The 13,266-nt window shown below is 47.4% G+C and overlaps 1 protein-coding gene across 1 annotated transcript in view; it reads right to left on the reverse strand.

Moving 5' to 3' along the window:
* Positions 1–1,129: 1,129 nt before the first annotated feature.
* Prkce (protein kinase C epsilon) overlaps positions 1,130–13,266 on the reverse strand; it is a 485,801-nt gene continuing 473,664 nt past the window's right edge. The window contains exon 15 of the mRNA XM_036170614.1: positions 1,130–1,967. Coding sequence (XP_036026507.1) covers positions 1,818–1,967 — 150 coding nt within the window. The 3' untranslated portion in view covers positions 1,130–1,817. The remainder of the gene's footprint in view (positions 1,968–13,266) is intronic.

Genomic DNA, 13,266 nt, shown 5'->3' on the forward strand with positions numbered 1-13,266 from the left:
AGCACCGGAGAACCTGCTGTGAATTTCATACAGCTCATCATATGGTTACATCTTCAACCCCAAAAGAAATAAACAATATAAAGGACCCCGGCCCTCCCTAGAAAGAAACATACCTCTCTCTCAGTAACTTGAACCAATAGCTGATAAGAGGATTGCACCTGGACATTATTATAGTTATTCTTTCATCGACTAAAGTTTTATAATATGCCTGAACATGCAGCAGTTGATACCTCTATATTCAATGAATTAATTCCACAGGCCTTGCAGCAAACACTATATACAAAAAAAAAGAGAAAACAAAACAAAACAAAACAAAAAACCCAAACCCCAAACCAAAACAAAACAAAACAACAACCAAACAAACTTCAAATGTACAAAAGGCCAAAAGCTTCATTGGTGCCACTTAGCCACTCACAAGTATATATAATTAGGGGCAGTTGGGAAATCCACGTGCAACAGTTGGAATGGATTCCATTCCCTGCTAAATCAGTTCAATAAAATAGGTAATCAAATGACCTTCAGGGAACATATACACAAAGTCACAGAGAACCCTTGGGAGTCAAAGACTAACACTGTCAGCGTATCTACAGGAGGTAACATCAGTCCTCAGTCCATTAAATGGAGTCCACGGGAGTTGCCATCGTATGTCACCAAAACTCTGGCCACATCCCACTACCTCATCAGTCTTCAAATCATCTGCTCATCAGTCTCCCGACACCTTCTGCCTGACCCAGGCTGTTTCCTTCCTTGCATTCCCAAGCAGATACTTCATTTGACACACTGAATGTCTCAAACCACAACACAGTGGTTCTACCATTTTGTAGAAGTGCACAGAAAATAGAGTTTATGCTGGGAAGTTAGGGGAAAAAAAACTTGGAGAGAGAACTTGGGAGTTGAGATTTTCTGGAACCCCAGGGTCTTGGCTGTTGCTCGGGTGGCCTTTGTGCTCAGGGAGAATGGTCATGACGAGAAGCCAGAGTTTCCTTTGCTCTGTTTGCAGTAGCCCTCATGTGTCACTAAAGCATCAATAACAAACTTTGGACGACTGGATTCTCACTGTGTATTAGCCCTTTAATATCTACCTGCATTCACACTGGGATGTCTATCTTTTGGCCAATTAGAAAATGAACCTGGTAACAGTTTTTTTTTTTTTTTTTTTTTTAAATTTTAAGCGTTCAAAATCAAAATGATTTCTTCCATGAGATACAAACGTACACAACTTTGGCATGCTCAGAAAAAGCTAAAACCAAAGCAAGCAGGAATGTGCAATTCCAGAGCAAACTGACACAGTCAGCCAGTCTGAGCATCCCCAGGCTCCTCTCATCAAGGGCATGCCTTGGGGCACCTGCCCTCACAGGAAGAAGCACCAGTCTCTTGTCCTAGGTAGAAGGGCAGGGATGGCAGGCTAGGGAACAGGAGGAATGAGAAAAAAGCAGAGTCAGGGGTTCATAGCCAGTGGCAGAGCCAGAGTCTTCGTGTTGGGTTTGTTTGATCCCTTTGTGATAAAGGAACTGAAGTTGCTTCAGCGTGGCTGATGGACGGACAATCCAAATCCAGCACTGTGCACAGCTACCCACAGAGCAGATACGATTCAAACCATCTGTGTTCCTGGTTGAGTCTAGACCCAAGAGTGCCTTCTGGTCACTGGGAGGGTGGGGAAGGACATGGCCTGGGAGGAGGGATCGCAATAAATAGAGTGGACACGGGACTGGGGCTCCGGAAAAGGAGGAAGAGTTCGAGACCTTCTGAGCCTCTGCAACACGGGATTTTCTCAGCACCCTCCTGCAGTGTGAGCTAACTCCACCAGAAGCAGCTTCTCAGGGCATCATGAGGTCTTCACCAAAGTAGGAGAAGCCTTTGAATTCCTCTTGGTTAATCTGCTTTACTATTGCGTCATCCACAAGTGTAAGTACTGGCTCTTCCCGGGTAAAGTCTTGGTCGAAATTATTGACATCTCTTTTGGTTTTCTGTGGAGAGAAAAGAGAAGGTGCTGAGTTGAGGCTTGACTTCCCTCTTGAGGGGCCCCCTCCCCAGACCCTCCCACCTGGAGACTGGGTATCGAGGTGACCAGCCTCTCGCTAAAGCGAGCCTCTAACTACTGGGAGCAGATACAGGGCGGTTCCAATGAGGTACCAATGGATGGCCCCAGGACCCAGAGGTGAAGAGGAGGAGGAGAGCAAGAATGAGTTCAGGTGAGAAGGAAGAGGGTGCGTGAGTATGATGGAAAAGCAGGGAAGTGGGATTCCCACAGGCTGAGTGTGCGTGTGTGTGTGTGTGTGTGTGTGTGTGTGTGTGTGTGTGAGTGGGGTGCACAGCTTCCTTCTCACATTCCCTGGAGGCATCTACCGTAACTGTCAATCTACGTGAAGACAGTCCTTGTTGTACCCAGGGGACAAACTTAAATCCATGTGCCCAAAGACTCCAGTGCTTTTTCCTGCCCCAGAGAGGGACCTGACAGTCTTGCCAACTCTGCTTCAGAAGACCTCTCTGACATCTCAGAAGGATGGGCCGCCAGCAGGACATAGGGATGCTCTCATTATTGCCTGACTTTATGGTCCCCTGGCTTTGACTGTTATTACAATGTTGACTCAACACACAGGCTTGCTGTGTTTTTATGCTTTTGTCTAGGCCAGTGGTCCTTAACCTGTGGGTTGTGACCTCTAGAGGAAGGTGGAACAACCCTTTCATAGGGGTTACCTAAGACCATCGGAAAACACAGATATTTACATTAGGATTCATAACAGTAGCAACAAAATTTACTGTGATGAAGCAGCAACAAAAATAACTTTATGGTGTGTGTGTGTGTGTGGGGGGTCATCACCACATGAGGAACTGTATTAAAGGGTCGCAGCACAGGAAAGTTGAGAACCACTGCTCTAGACCATAAGGTCCTTTTCTTGGTCAACTTTAGGTTGATGGCAGTTCTGTCACAGCAAATAAGCATCTACTGAATTAAGTCAGAAAACCTACAATGACTTATTCCCCAGCTCACAAGGACAAGGCAGCTAGTTGTTCAAGTTCCCAGAGGAAATCTGTGTGTTCCCGGTTTCTAGGTCTTGGGTAGAGGGCAGCAATCAATGAACCCACATATTCTGGTTTGGGGAGAGGATCAGGAAGTGTCAACTATACCCTACCTTAAAGGGCTTACAGATGAGTAAGAGGGTCAGTGTGCCTGTCTGGGATGTGCTGTTTTAGCTGGAAAGAACTTCCACAGAGAAGGTGTGGTTTGGCTAAGACCTGAAGAATGGTTTAGAATGTGGTTGTATAGATGTGAGGAGAAGGTGGGATAAATCAGGGGTCAAGAACATACAACATGTATGCATAGGACAGTGGGTCTGCTAAGCTGCCTGGGCCAGAGCCCAGTAAGGGATGGTCAGGAGGTAAGGCTGGAGTCTGTCCACAGGGGCCTTCAATGTCAATCTCACAGTACTGAGCATAGTATGAGATACAGTGGAGGCTGGAGGCCCATTAACAATGCCTTTTTGGACACTGGTTAACTGGCATACTGGTCAATTGGTACACTGGTCAACTGGCTAGTGACCTAGATGATGGGATACACTTTATAGAAAAGGTTAGAGTCATTATTTAAAGGAAGATTAATCATGAAATATGATGTTCTCAATGGAAACTTGTAACCTGAAAGGTAATAATAAGCAGTCTGTGGAAAAAAAAGTACCCTTGAGACAAAGCTATATGTTGTGTTTGTTTTGGACAGTTGCCATGCATGTGAACAAATTCAAATCTCTGGGAAATTCTAGAAGAAAGAAACCTGGTCCATTTTGCTTAGGCTTGATTTTCTCAGACTTGACATGAAACTTTCCATCCCGAGCTCCTGAATAATGTATTCAAACCTTTGCCTAGGGGAAAATTCTACAGGGAAATTGGGAGGCACTATTCCAGAGCTTCTCAACACATCTTCACATTCATTCGCTCATTTGATCCCTGGACTAGGTGAGTATTTTGATTCCAGTTTTATAGCAGAGGAAACTGTGACTCAGAGAGGTTTGGTGGCTTGGCTGGGTTCCCCAACTGGGAGAGAGCCACATCCATATCCAGGTCTCAGGATGATGCCTCCTCCCCAAGTAGAACTTATGGAGATGTGAACCCTGTAGAAATGGGATGGCATACATGACAAGGGTCAAGTCCAACCAGGAGACAGTTTTTAGAAGAACTCTGGCACAGGCAAATAGGAAGACAGTTGGAAATCATAGTGAGAGGGTATAACATGGGGAGGCTGGCAGAGGAGCCATCCCAATGACCAAGATTAAACAGAGTGATGGGCAGGAAGGAGCAGGGATGAACTACTCTTCTCTGTCCTTAGTACAAGGAGTCCTGATTGACGCTGTCTCTTTGGCCTTGAGCTACAGAGTTAGGGTCTAAGAGACTATGAAGGAGGAGAGAGAAGACAAAGAGAATGCAAGTAATGTCCAGAAACAGGATCTGTCACTGGGGATGTCTGTGGTCCCTTCAGCAGGGGAACTCAGACACAGTGTGGTCTTCTCTGACAGGAAGGCTGGCCTGGGCCAGGACTGGCTGTTCTCCTTCTGGGGTAGCAGAGCAAGAGGAAAGGGAGGTCCTGAGCAAAGAACTGCTTCAGAGAAGAACAACAAGGGTGGTCCCTCGGGTGATGCAAGCTGGCTGTGGGGCGGCGGTGGCTGCGGAAAGAGTGTGGCAGCAGCTCTTTTGGGGACTCTCTGTGGAAGGAGGGAGGGGTTGTGGAGCTAAAGGATGGGAGGGCTGTGCTGGGTGAAGGCTGGCCAGAGGGAGTTAGAGGTAGTAACAACTTATAAAGCACCAGGCACTGTCCAAAGGGCAACCAAGCAACTCATACTCCGAGGGCTAGAGTGGAAGGTTCCAGGGAGGGTGAAGGATCCATAGAATAGAACAGGAGGAAAGATCCATTTGGAGCACAGTTAAGGATAAGCTGGGATTCAGGGCAGGGCCCCCTCCTTCCTGGTCCACCCTTTCAACTAGCCACCAAGGAGGGCAGGGTGCACATAAAAAAAAAAAATCAAAAACAAAACAAAAAAACCCCTCAGAAAACCCTAAACTCTTCGGCATTGGTTGTTCTTGTTGACTTAATTGCTTGTATTTCGTCAGTCAGTCATTAGTGACAGATTAGCACTCCTTAGTCATGGAAACTGGTTTGCTTTCTTGAGGTCAGCTGGGCACAGCAATGGAGCTAGTCTATGATGTGTCCAAGCTTCACAACTCACTGGTTCTGTGCTTGGAGAACTGGGCTCGGGGGCTATATCTAGATATGATGAATCACAAGCTAGCTTGGAGAGTAATTTAGCTCAGTTCTGGGTTTCTCACGGGAATTCCAGAATCAGATGAGTGCATTCCAGACAGCATGCCATTTCCCCCTCCTCCAGGTCATCTAGGAATAATGCTGGGTAACCCATGTCTTGCACAGGACGGGCAGGCATTCTGCTATCAAGTCACATCTCTGTGCCAGAGGATGCTGTTCTTGCTGACCTCTACAGACTGGTCACAGCTCCTTGCACAACTTGGCTCCTGGCCCTGTTTCCCTTGGAGACATTTCAGGTGCACGTTAGTTACCCATTTCCAATTTAAATAGATAATAGCCCCAATGGGATGCAATTCCGGGTTGTTGGAGATGGGAGGCTTGGAATGTTTTTCAAAGCACCCTCTCCTACTATCTATCACTTGCATACAGGCAGCACAGCACCCCCAAAATCGGAAAGGGCTGACACTGTCTCCTTCACTCACTTTCCAATACTTCTGCTTTCTTCACAGTACCCAAGACTCAACTCCAGTTCAAACTCAGACTTCAGAGATGTTGCCTATTCAGTCCTTGGTCAGTCCTTATGCCTTCCCAGTGCTCATACTGTGCAGCCCCAGAAGTGACAGTGGACACACAGGACATCGTTCTGACTCCACAGACCTTCCTCTTCTATACAGCCTTTCCTACAACCTCTGGGCCACACTCAGGCAAGGACGCATGGAGAAAAATAAAGGCCACTGTCCCTGATACTGTCCTTCCCTGCTTACATTGATGTTAAGCTCTGTGGGTACTGTCTTTCTGTCTGTGAAATTGTGGTGGTGACAATGCCCTATAGGCTGCCAGGTATATTGAGTGGGCATCTGGTAGCTGTGGGCACTGTGGGCTATGGGTGTGTCCATGCAGCATGTCACGGATGAGCCTCTTGGAAGCTAGGGGACAATCCTGCATTTCTCTCTCTGCCTCCAAACCCTAAGCTAGTGCTACCTTGGGGCCTTCCAGCACTTTCTTTACTGATCTAGATTCTTCTATGGTGCCTCACTACTCTGAGAACCAAATCCCAAGTTCCTATGCTTGCTTGCTTTTAGGATCCTGTTCCTGTGCACCCTGATATCACCTCTGGACACTGCTAACCCATAAGATGCTCCACACTCACAAGGCTTCTTCACGCCTCTGTCCCTTGCACAGCTTGCCCTCTGCCTGGTGTACACCTCTCTTCCTTGCCTGAAGGTCGTCTTCTGTTTCTCTCTCCCATCTCAGTGTGAATGCCCTTCCTTCAGGAAGCCCTGCTTGTCCCCTGCGAGCGGTCTGAGAGGAGCCTTCGGTGGGCGCCCTACCACTTCTGCATTTTTACACACCGTGGGCCTCCCAGTGAACCCTATTACAAGCAGGGATGGGCTTGAACTCACCAGTCCATCCTCAGCACTATGCCTGTCATTGATTGACATCCACGGGCATCTGCTGGAAGAAATGAATGAGCCTCTCCTGCTGCTACTGTATCTGAACCAGCAAAGTGACCTGGATTTAGGGCCAATGGCTGCCATTCTGCCAGAGGGGTTTGTCCATTGGGGAGGCAGAGGCGGGAGTGGGGTGGAAGCTAAAGTCTGACTCACTAGGAGTCTGCAGTTGGATAGCCCAGACAAGGACCGAGCCCCAGGGGGCATGAGTGGCAGTTAGGCCTAACAGATGGGTTCTCTTGTCTAGTGCCCCAGGCATAGAGTTAGCTCTCCAATTGCTACTGTAAGATAGGGACAGTACCCAGCTGTGGTTTGGGGAAATTCCATCAAGGCAAATGTGTTTAGGGCCTTGATGGGTATGGACGTTAGAGGTCAACGCTAAGGAAAACAATGCCTACTTCCTCTGGCGTTTCTTCAGTAATGGGAGCTGAGGCTCAGGAGACCCAAGCCTGACTCCAAGGAAGAGGCATGTTTCTGGCATCTACATGGGGGGATGGAAGAAGAATTTGGGGGGAGCAGTTTCATAGCACCCCACATCTGAGAGACTCCACCCAAGAAACAAAGCCCCAGGAACCTGACTTATCCTCCAGGGCAGGAGGCCCCCTGGGTAGCATGGTAGACCCCAGCCAGCACCAAGATGGGCTCCGGCTACTTTGTGTCTGGCAAGGACGGTTCTCTCTCACGCTGAGCTCATAATGCCAGCTCCGGGAGGCGCTGTGCTGTTCACCTCTGTGACATCTGCCTCTGTCCTGCTCTGATGTCCAGATTAGCTGACGACTGAGTCACGGGGCTGGCCCTCAAGTGTCTGTCCTGCCGGTCCCTCTCACGCTCTTCCTCTGTTTGGTGTGAGTGACAGCGACAACACAGCACAGTGGCAGAGCCAGGAAACTGCACCTCAAGGCTGTGACTAGAAATAGGGGCACACCAAGCCTGTAATGGCCTCTGTTAGGCTCCTCACGTCTCCCTCAACACCAGCATTTCTCACCTCCCTCTCTTCCCAAGTCCCCACGAGACTGCCTTTTGCAGGTGGCATTGGCGTCATATAGGTCACACCCTTCTTTGATAGTCCTTGAAGTACCCGCTGAAAAGTGGGTGACAGGGGAGATTTCATGTTTATGAGCCTGAAATAATTTTATTTCATCTCTTCAATCCCTCTGCTTTAAAAATTTCCATATTCTTCAGTTTCACTCTGTTCTCCCTTTCATAGAATGTTTCCAAAGTAAAAAAAACAAAAAACGGGAATGTCAATCAGGGAAGTACTTTCTCAACATCTGTTAACTGGCTCTTTTGACACGCACGCTCATTGTAAACACATGCTCACCAATCTGTAAACACGCTGGTATGTGAAATTAAGCGGTTTGATTCCAGAGCTCTGAGCAGCCAAAATGAGGGTTGGAACAGAATTTCAAGTCAACTCTCAAGTTAGAAATTTCTCTAAACATAATCCTTTATGGCTTCTCCTTTATTTATTTACTATTCATTCATTCATTCATTTTGAGGCAGGGTTTCTCCATGTAACCCTGGCTGTCCTGGAACTTGCTTTGTAGATCAAGCTGGTCTTCAACTCAGAGATCCGCCTGCCTCTGCCTCCTAAGTGCTGGGATTAAAGGTGTGCACATCACCACTTCTGGCTTAGCATTCATTTCTAAAACTCTTGTCTACAAGGATGATATTGGGACCTCGTTCAGTGGAGGAATACACACACTTAGAGCACTTCTCCACATGCCTGATGTGAACTGGCTCCATGTGACCTACCGTTCTCTCTCTAAACATCCACAAATGAATTCTCATGAAAACGAACACACCCCTGCTTTAAGAATACCCAGCTCAGGGCTGCTAAGGAGGATCAGTGGGTAGACACCTGCTGCCAAGCCTGAAGACCTGAGCCGGATCCCCAAGACCCACATGGTGGAAAGAGAGGACCATCTTCTGAAATTGTCCTCTGACCTCCACGTGGTTTCCCCAGTACACATAAACAATACATGTAAAATAGTAAAAACTGCATCCATCTAGAAATAACGCTGTATTTTCCTAAACACTATTCTGGAATGCTAGGGGACCCTGTGCCTGACTGTTCAGCTTTGCTGGTCTGTTTTTTCATGTTCACATCAGCACAAGCAAGGGCAGTCACAGCAGAACCTGCAGCAACAGGGCCTAGAGCAGCGGTTGAATTCCAGATCCACACAGGAATCACCGGGGAGGGCCTTAACCGATACGGTCGGGGCTTACATCCAGAGTCTGCTTAACTGGTCTGAGGTCAGCCTGGGCACGAGCTACTGGCATGACTAACAGCTTCATGAAAACTAACTGATTCCTTTCTCTTGGCATCGGTTCCCTCTAAGCGGTTCTTACCCTTATCTCTGTATTTTGAATATGTTTCTCTTTGGGGGGAAAATTCATTGCACGAATAATCACAGCCTTGCTTCATTTAGCTTTGTCCTTTGGGGGTTGTGTGTGTGCTGAGTGTGTGTCTGTGGTATACATATGTGTGTTATGTGTAAGTGTTATGTGGTTTGTGTGTTGTGTGTGGTGTATGTGTGTAGGCATGGTGAGTGTATGTGTGCTGAGTGTGTGTATTATGTGTGTATGGTATGTATGTGGTGTGCGATGCGTTTATGTGTGCATGTGGTATGTATGTGTTGTGTGCTGAGTGTGTATATTGTGTGTGGTGTATGTATGTGGTGTGTGCAAGTGTTTTTATGTGTTGTATGTGGGGTGTGGGTGTGGTATGTGTATGTGCATGTGTGTATGTGTTGTGTGTGTGATGTATACGTGTGGGTGTGGTATGTGTGTGTGCTGAGTGTATGTGTGTGGGGTCTATGTGTTGTGAGTGTTGCATTTGTATGTGTGTGTTTTGTGAATGGTGTGTGTGGTGTATGTGTGTAGGTGTAGTGAGTATGTGTGTGTGTTGGGTGTATTGTGCTGAGTGTGTGTATGTGTGTGTGTGGTGTGTATGTGGTGTGTGTATGTAATGTAGGTGTGAGTATGTGTGTATGTGTGGTTTGTATGTGTGTTGTGTGTGTGTATAGAAGGGTGCTGGGGATAGAACCCTTCACTTCATGCATGCTCAGCAAGTGTTCTGCCACCCAGCTCCCGCGCAGCCTGGTCACTGTTTAACAGAGGCTCTTGGTCTATCAAAAGCAAACACAGCTGTATAGAAACCTAGGCCTTGCCCCAGACCTCGGGGACTCGGCTCTGCAGTGTGGAGCTCAGCCTCTGCGCTTTTAAAGCTCTGAGTAATTCAGATGCACAGCCTGGTTCAGGCTACGTATGAAGAGGTAGGACAGTTTCTTTTTCTTAGCAGTTTCAAAACAGACTTTTAGATATCACAAAGCTTGTTCGGCAGTCTACGGTTCTGGATTTAGCTCCTTGAAGTTCATGCTAACTGTGGACATTCTTTTCAGTTCCCTCCCTTCCATTCATACTTGATATTCCTTTAAAATAAAATAAAATAAAATGGAGACATCTGAAAGCTTACCAGTGAATCCTATTGGCTTCTTTCTAAGTCACTTTTGAGAGGCAGGATCCTCAGTGGCTAGCCTTCACGCCCGCTGCCCGACCACCTACACCAGTGGTCTCAACCTGTGGGTCGCGACCCCCACAGGGTTGCATATTAGATCTATACATTATGATTCCTAACAGTAGCAAAATTACAATGCATGAAGTAGCAGTGAGATAAATTTATGGTTGGGGGTCACCACCACATGAGGAACTGCATGAAAGGTCAAAGGTTGAAACCCCTAATCTAGATTTTATTTGTATGGTTGTCAGTTGCCATGTGGGTGGCTGGGACTTGAACCTCTGGAAAAGCAGCCAGTGCTCTTAACTGTTGAGCCATCTAGCCCCCTAGATTTTATTCTGGATTCTCCAGTTGCCAACATGTCTAGGCTTGGGCAAATGATGTCATCTCTGTGTCCTCATTTGCTCATAAAGCAGGGACATCAGTACTGCTCCCCACGCGTTTGCTATAAGGATCGAGAGACTGAGCACACTCATGTGGGAACACTGAATGCCATGGAACAAAGTAAATTATTAGCACGGTCCTTCTCAAACACAGGTCGACGCCGTCAGGATGGAACAAACGACATTATCTATCTGGTTACCCAGGGAGAGGCTTCTGTCTGGTGTCACTTAGCAGCCATGTCCTTTCATCTCCCATGCCCACTAAATCTTGAAGTGACCCGCCTTCACTGACAGCAAGGAGCCAAATGTGTGCCCACTCAAAAGAACCTTTAACCGGCTATATTTAGGAATAGATGTGTACACAAATACATATGTGCATGTAATAATGACTGATGACCAAATTTGAAGGAGAGTGGGGAGGGGTATATGGGAGGGTTTGGAGGGAGAAATATAAAGCTACAACCTTAAAAATAAGCAAACATAGATGAGAAAAAAGAAAACAAGACAGAACCTTCCTCTTGTGCCTCACTCCTGCTCCCCACCCCCCACCCCCGCCATGTTCCCTGATATAAAATCCACGGCAGTGGTGCAGTGGTATACTGTACATGCTGGTGGGCCATCTTTACACTTTCTGAAGCGAGGCATCATGGCGTTTGCAAACGGCAGAAGCCAGATTTTGCTTTGAGCACTGCTTCCTGTGACACTGTAGTTGCTGCTTTCTATGAAGAACATGCACACGCATGCGCGCACGCACACATGGAGTGCTGGGAGCCTGGGGCACTGGGAGTGGCAGAGCCGAACACAATGGGGACATGTGCCTCTGGTCCTGATGGCACCTGCCAGGGACAGAGACTCAGGTCCTGAGGTCGTTTCAATTTCCCAGAAGTGCCTCCACTGGCATTCTCCTCCTCTTTAATCTGATGTCCAGAATTAGCCAATTCAGTCTTTGACAACCAACGAGGCCATCCATTCTCCTAACTAAACGGGCCATCATCCTGGAGTTGTGACCACTACTTTTATTTCATAAAGTTCCTTGAACCTTGGACGGGAGAAGGGAGCCAACACCAATTTCCCTTTAAATCATGAATGATGAGCTAAATTCAGAACCCTCACTTGGGTTCCTGGCCCCTCCCCGGTCTAAAGATGGAAAAGGGGGCTTGGGGGGAGGTGTTTGTTACACAAAGACAGGAACCACAGGAGCCAAAGTTGGGGGACCCCACATGACCCACCACAATCTGGCAGCTCTCCTCTCTACCTACTTCTGTACACACACACACACACACACTCTCTTCCTTTTTGAGACAGGGTCTTACTCTATAGCTTGGCTGGCCTAGAACTCAGTCATCCTCCGTCTCTTTAGTGTTAGGATTACAGCATTCCCCATCATGCCCGGGGATATTCATATACATATATTTATATGCAAGTCGTGCATCACAGTTTTCTTTTTCATCTGGTATCTGTGTGTTCTCGCACATGTGTGTGCACATACATGGAGGTCTAATGACAACTTCCTGGTGTAGGTCCTGGTCTTCTCCCTGGTGAGGCAGAGTCTTGTTTCTGCTACTGTGCGCTGCACTCCAGGCTGTTGGCCCCTGAGCTTCCGGCTGAGCCTCCTACCTCCACCTCTCATCTCACTTTAGGGGTGCTGGGATTATAGGGATGTACCACTGCATTCAGCTTTTCACACGGGCTCATCATGCTTGTGGACCCCACACTTTCAGATGACGAGACATCTCCCAGCCCATTGTAATCAACCAACTAATTAATTAATTTTTACTTCTTTATTTTTGCAGACAGGGTCTTTGGTAGCTGAGGCTGACCTTGAACTTCCGATCCTCCATACCTCCACCTCCCAAGTGTTGGGATTACCGGTGGAAGTCACTACACCTGGCTACCAATGTAGTTTGAAAATGGACCAAATGGCCTCAGCCCGCCGGCCATTCTGAACAACTGACCACAGCTGAGTTCTGTCAGGTCAGCTGTTGGATGGAATTCACTTCTCCTCCTCCTCCCTGCCTCCTAGCTTGCTTGCTGAACTGTTCATTTTTTTAAATAAAGAAATCCCATTTGCAGGGTTCCTTTAGAAAAAGGAGGAGCAAAGCAGCTCTAGAATCCCAGCATGATCCACTCTTCTCCTCACACCTAACAACTGTTTCCAAAAGCAAGAGGGCTCAGCCAGTTACTATTTCTGCATTAGCTGGGCTTCATAGACAACCATTGGCTGCTGTCACAGGAAGGGCAGGTGGTCACAAAACCTCAAATACTTGTTGGCATGCTCTTTGAAAAAAAAAAAAAAAAGACAACAAAACAAAACTATAGTGCTGGTCTGGAAGCTTCCAGAAGGAAGGGGATGGGATCCAATGCCCAACTCCCTGGTGGCTTCTGCTCCCACAGAAGCAGGAATCACATTCCTTGTCATCTGGGACTGGTTAGATGAGAAGATTGAAGGCTATTTTCCAAGTACTTCCACTGTCGTCCACATTCTATGGCTTGATCATTGTAAGCGAATGTAGAGTGTAAAGGGGGGGGCTTCTGAATCTGGGCTCCAGACTGGGACAATCCTCTCTGTGCATGTCAGTGGACACCCAGAGGCCTCTGAGCATATCTGTGGGGTGTTTGCCAAGAGAATGTTAACTGAGGAGGGGAAGACCCACTCTGAAC

The sequence above is a fragment of the Onychomys torridus genome, chromosome 21 (genome assembly GCF_903995425.1).
Source record: "Onychomys torridus chromosome 21, mOncTor1.1, whole genome shotgun sequence".
Taxonomy (NCBI): Eukaryota; Metazoa; Chordata; class Mammalia; order Rodentia; family Cricetidae; genus Onychomys; species Onychomys torridus.